General features: G+C 49.0%; 1 protein-coding gene across 1 annotated transcript in view; it reads right to left on the reverse strand.

Annotated features, from left to right (window-relative positions):
- SIM1 (SIM bHLH transcription factor 1) overlaps positions 1–6,031 on the reverse strand; it is a 51,855-nt gene extending 45,824 nt beyond the window's left edge. Inside the window, exons 1-2 of the mRNA XM_002196637.5 lie at positions 5,707–6,031; positions 4,238–4,956 (exon numbers count right to left, since the gene is read on the reverse strand). Coding sequence (XP_002196673.1) covers positions 4,238–4,412 — 175 coding nt within the window. The 5' untranslated portion in view covers positions 4,413–4,956; positions 5,707–6,031. The remainder of the gene's footprint in view (positions 1–4,237; positions 4,957–5,706) is intronic.
- Between the last annotated feature and the right edge of the window lie 275 nt (positions 6,032–6,306).

Below are 6,306 nucleotides of genomic sequence, written 5' to 3' on the forward strand. Positions count from 1 at the left end.
ATGCTCAATCATTTCCCTTTGCAGCAAGAAAAACAGCATTAAATCACCTATCCACGTGGGAAACGGATTTTTTTTTTTCCTGTTGATCTCTTCCCCCTTTAAAATAAAACAAGGTTAAGGGTTTCAATATTGAAATGTTAACCATCCTGATTCGGCGAAAGTTTATGTAAACGGAATCTCTGCTTTTGTCTCGAAAAGCAAACGCCTCTCGGCGCCAAAACGATCCCTTCCCACTAGGACAGACTGCAAACCCTCCTTTTGCATCTCCGGTCGCGGATGGAGAATAGGACCTTTAAGGTATTCCTAACTAAAAAAGAAAAACAAAATAAAAAAAAAATTTATTGTGCCACCTGGATTTTTTGTTTGAGTTTTATTACTTTTTTTTTCTCCCTTCCCTTCTGGGTATTGCCGAAGATCAGCGAAGAATTACCCCGCAATTGTAACAGTGATGGCATCGTCTTTGGCGGAAAATGCTGTCAGTCCTTTGACACCCTGGAGACTTTTCTATCTATTTTTTTGCGTCCACGTTACTTGCCATTAGCGATTTACTGTTAGATAAAATTATTAGTATTTATTTACAATGAACGTTAAATCAGGACTTTATTAATTAATCCTCCTTGAAAAAACAAACAAACAGCCCTTAAAACTCTTCCTTAATGTCCTCAGAAAACTAGCAGATATTCACTCTTTTCAAAGCTGTCTGATCAGCGAAAAGCAGTATAGGTCTTATGCGCTTTCTCCTCCTGAAAATAAGTGTTTTAGTACTGAAACGATGCAAGAATCCTACGTCTTGCACTTTCGTCCTTGACAGTTCTAATCTGCTGAAGACCTAATGAAGTGAAATTAAAGGTGGAAAGAACAACCCAAGCGTCTCGATAACTTGCGAGAATTGCACAACTATTACGAGAGAGAGCTCGTAGAAAAATCTCTGCCCGGTTTGTCAAGTTTGTCCAGCGCCACTGCCTTGTGTTTAGATATCTGGGGGTAAGAAGGAAACCTCACGTGCTTATTTTGTGTGTGACTGTCCTGGCATTTTACTGCTAGAAAACTCTTCTTTCCAAAATGAACCCGAAATCTTCCACCTTCTTTCTCTATAGGAACCTTTCAAACACAAAAATATGCAGACAAGCGCACACCAATTCTCTCCGCCCTGTCCCCAGCCCCGTGTGTGCGCGGCAATGAGAAGTGTATATCTTTCTGTACGTGATTATTTACAATCAACTCCAAGCAAGCACTCTGTGGGCAGATGGAAATTCTCTCTTGTACCGGGGAGAAAGGATACGAGTTACTCTGGAAGTGCAGCTCGCTCTTACGGAGACAACGTTCCTCTACCCTGACTACTCCAAGGTCCCTTTAAATGTACGATATAACATTCCGCCGGGCTCCCGAGCCTCCTGCTACCCATCTCCAGTGTTTTGGCCAACTCATCGGGTCTGTCCCGACGCTTGTATCCTTTCCTCCCCAGAGAAATAAAAGCGAAAGGAACTCCATTACATCCATCCAACATTCCTGCCCTGACTCCTCCGTTCAGAAAGACTTGCCCTTTCCGTGAGTCATTTCCCCGCCTGCGACTACCTGTTCTCCCTTCCCAGAGAAGCGATGACTTTTTTTTTTTTTTTAATAGGGTGGAGACACTGGAAAACCAGAATAGCCCCCCGCTTCCTTGCCTCTTTATACTCATACACAGCTGGACCAGCACAACCGCAACGGGAGCCCAAGCTGCTCCGCCACATTCCCGGAGCCTACTGTGTCCCCCGGGGTCCCGGGAAAATCACCCAGGCTGGGCTTCCGCACGGCCAGGCACAGGCGCAGCGCCGGGAGGCCGCTCGTGGGCACCTCGCTCGTGTTTAATAGTGGCATGGGCGAGCGCAGGGAAACCCGCGGGGCCGGAGCCGAGCCGGGCCCCGGTCTCCGCTCCCCGCCTCCTCGGAAGTACGTGGGAGGGAGAGCGAGCCCGCGTGGGATCGCGGGGAAGCAGCCCAGCTCCACGCCACGTTGCGATTCCCGCTCTCAGCCTTTGTGCGCCGCTCGCAGCGCGCCCCCGGCCGCGGCCCTGCGCAGGGATGCGCGGCCCGAGGATGCGGGGGCGGCGGTCCCGCGTGGGTCTGCAGCGCGCTGGGCGCCGGGCCTCCCGCGGCAGCGCCTCAGAGGGGCGAGCCCTTCCGAGCCTGCTCCCTGCCTTTCTTTCTAATGCGCAGTTTGTCTTTAATGAGGCTGCGAAGGCTCCGCTGCCCCCCGAGCCCCGCTCAGCCACCCCCGCTGCCTCCGCACTCAAATTAGCATCTGCTGCGGCCGGCAGCGGCCCCGGCCCCGGCGCGCTTCGCCACACGGTTCCCCAGGGCATTCAGGCATCCTGCGCTGCCACTGAGGGACGGGGATCAGCTATTCTTCTCTTCCCATGATTACTCACAGCCTACAAGCAACACCATATGCTTCTTCTGATCAAACAACCCGCTACATAGGCACCAGTAATTGACGAGACCTGCTCGAAATCACGCAGAAAGGTAGCCTACTGAGACCGCAGGAGTTGACAAATCATTGCTAATAATCCTTTTAGGAACATCATGGGCATCAGGGTTTGCAATAGCTTTATTTTTATAAAGTATGCGCTGACAGCATAAAGGACAACTCCGTCTCATTTGAAATGGAGGATTGTCCCGCATAATGATCTTCAAGGTGGCAGAGCAAATAGAGGAGGAAAGTGGCTCGATGAAGACTTTAATTATTGTTTTTTAAAGGTTTCATTTAACCCCTTCTTTGGTTACAAGTGACTCGATGATATGGAAAGTTGTTTCAAGAAATCATTGCAAAATGCACTGGATTGAAAATTACTGCTGTGGACCTTAGGTATAAACGTTCCTCCGTAACCTGGGGCCGAGGGGGCGGCGGAGGGGGGGTGTGTGTGTGTGAGATTACCTCCCCCGTCCAAATGACTGCCACATGACATATTTATTTTAAAAAGTAGAATTAGTACCAGTAGTCCACATATTTAACCAGGGGAAAAAAATTTAAAACCCCTCAAACCACCAAATCAGACAAAACAAGAGCAAAACAAAACTAGGCCATACACACACTTAATGTGTAAAATATATAGGCCAACCGAGTCGAGATACAGCTACAGAAAACTCATGGGAACATAGCTGTATTACGTTGTTTCCTATGTACACTCATTTTTCAACAAAAGACACAGCGAATTTTGTATTAGGTCAGGGAAACAAAAAAAAAAAAACAAACAAACCAAAAACCTCTTGATATTTTTTCTTTCACACAGACTACAACTCCATCGAGTTGATCTAAAGAAAAGGTTCGTGATTTTTTAAAATGTTTTCCCCCTACATCTTATAAAATCAATAGAGCGAGAACACGGAACAACTTTATTCTGACTCTCTTTACTTTGTGCTATTTGTTTTTCTTAGCAGCCGATCTAGAAGACCAAAGATGATTGTTTTAGATCCTGATACTATTTAAGAGTAAGAGACACCTCAGGACGCTTAAGTTTTCTTTCTCTAGACAGGCGAGTTGTTGCTGCCGTGGAAGTCAATGTGAAGTTTACTGTTTCTCGAGGAGAAGTATATCTAGGCTGGGCCACTGGTTTTGCAGCACTGGGTGGTCAGGGGGATTGAATATACCTGGGTACAAAACCCCTGCTAAAATTTTCCGTGGTCGTTTAACGTCCTCCAACTGCCCTAGTGACCCTCAAAACAAGACACAACACACTGATGATGTGATTCAGTGTGCTCGACTTATTTATTTAGCTTGGTGTGAGCACGCCTGCATGCGTGTCCTGTACCTGTACACCGCACCTTTCCTCGAGAGCTGAACTAAAGCTTTAGGACTTCGCATAGACTTATGTAAATATTTACCCATATACTAACTCGCCCTCGCAGAGTTACTATAAATAGGGGTGAATCATGCCCTCTTAGGCCTCGCGTGTGCTTGGTGGGGGATGCATATTTGACTGGAAGACTGGAGGAAAAGAAAATCCGGGTTTGCTTTAGCAGAACACACAGCAGAGCTCAGTGCCTTCAAGTGTTGACAAAAGAGCCATAAGTCTCCAACCAAACCTGTCATAGGAGCTAAAGGGAAAGTATTTACAACAGAGGGAAGCCACAGCGGAGGGCACCCTGTCTCCGAGCACACCCCGAATGATTGACCTTTTTTTTTTTTTTTTCCGTAAAAGTGATAAATGACATCTGGATCAGAACAAAAATAAAGGCGAATAGGCATTCTCACCTACCTTCTGGAAAAACCACTCTCATTTTTAAATAGCTGGTAGTGAGTCTGATTATGGATGCTTTGTCCAGCTGAGAGGTGATAGCGGAGGGCAGGGGTAGTAATTTAGCCAGTTCATAAAATTCACTGTTTTCTTTCTCCCGCCTAGTCCGGGCAGCATTTTTGGACTTCTCTTTCATCGTGTTTTTTTCCCACTTCTTTGCTATAATTTAAACTCCAGAGATTCATCCAAAGGTGGAAGGGAAACTCATCTGCAATTCATCTCTCCGGAGCATCAGGCGGTAATTCTAAGCGCGGCCATTACTCTTAAAAACCGTTCTGTTGTGTAAATGCAAACAAGTATTGAAGAGTAGAGGTGTTCTTAAAAAAAAAAAAAAAAGAAAAAAAAAAAGAAAAAAAAAAGGAAAAAAGTAAATATACTCTGAGAAGCAGAGTCAGTTAGACGGGAAAGGCATTTATCCAACGCAGCTCACCACTCCAAGCAACTGCATTAAAAAAAAAAAAAAGAAAAAAGAAAAAAAAAGCTAGAAGATTGAGGCACCGGACAGCAACCAAACGATGTATTTCTGGCCTTTTTTCCTACTCATGGCGGTCAGCATAGCTCCTCGGAAGAAGGTCATAGTAATCCCGTTATTTCCCGTGATCCGTTGTCAATCCAAGGGCCGAAACGCACGGCCGCGAGCTGTCTCCCAGGGCGCTGGGTGACTTCCCCGGAGCCTCTCTCTGTGAAGACAAGATCAGTCTTGGAGTGAGAGAGCCGGTACACGGCGCCGCAGAGGAACCGCGAGAAATAATAATCAACAACCAGCCGCCGGCGGGTGTAGTATTTTCTCCCACCAGAGGGGAAAGAAAAAAAATTTGTATTTTCCCATCTAGCGCGCCCGTGGAGAAGCCTGCCCCGCACTCTCCTCCCACAGCCCTCTCACTTCCCAGCCCAGGTGTGCGCTGCATGGCCAGAACGAAAGCGCAGCGGAAAGAATTCCCGGCTCCCGGCGTTAGCGGGTTTGGTGCTCCCGGGGCAGCGCCGTCCCCTTCGCGCTCCCACGGGCCGGCACCGCGGCGGCGGCCAGACCTCCCCGCGCTCCGTGCTGCCAGGCCCTCAGTGAGGGATACATTTCCAGTCATGGAGTGTTTCTGCTTGTTTTCCCTTTTCTTTTCTTTTTCTTTTTTTTTTTTTTTTTCTCTTTCTTTTGAATTTCTCCTCTTCTCGGCTATTGTCCTCATTCCTCAACTGGGATCGGGGGTGTCTACCTCAGCTGCACCCCAGCCAGGGGAGGCACGCTTTGCCCAGCCCTGCCCCGAGCCGGAATCCACCCAAACATCACATTTTTCCAACTAAATTATCTTTTTTTTTTTTTTTTCCTCCTCATTTTTCACCGTGGGGAAGAGACCCACAGCCTAGCACCGCACATCACTGCGGTTCTTCGTTGAGGCGGGCAAACTGTGGTGGGTTGTGATCTTCTTTTCACCTACCTTGAATCCCTGAGCCCGGCAGCCTGCAGAGAGCTCTCCCGGGGTGAGGAGCCCAACTCTTTAATTGGCTCATTAATGGCACGGGGAAAAGTTTGCGCCTGTCACTGCTCCTCGCACCGATGGGCAGACAGACATTGCCGCCTCCCCATCCCCTTTATCGGCTCCCAGACTCTCCGTCTCACATAACGAGGGGTGGGGTAGGGTGGGGTGGGGGGCGAGGTTGGTATTAATGAAGAATCCCTAATTTGCGGCTGAGAAATGCCTAATAACTTCTTGATGGCTAAAAGCCTTTTAGCACAACTTCATTTCTCTCCAACTCCCCCCTTGGCCCCCCTCCCTCCCCGCCGGCCGAGCCCGCCCTTAATGCCACTCACGGACCCGCCTCGCGTCCCGTTGGCCGCCGCCACCCCTCGCCCGGCCTCCCACTGGCGGAGGGGGCGGTGGCGTCACGCGGACACATTCCCACCCCTCTCCCGCCTCCCCTCTTTCCCGGTGTCCGCCCTCTGACCTGGCGGCGCCGCCGGGGAGAGCGGGGACACACAGACCCCCACGGGCACACACAGACATACACACCCGCATCTTCTCCCTGCCTACCTGTTG

The sequence above is a fragment of the Taeniopygia guttata genome, chromosome 3 (genome assembly GCF_048771995.1).
Source record: "Taeniopygia guttata chromosome 3, bTaeGut7.mat, whole genome shotgun sequence".
NCBI lineage: Eukaryota > Metazoa > Chordata > Aves > Passeriformes > Estrildidae > Taeniopygia > Taeniopygia guttata.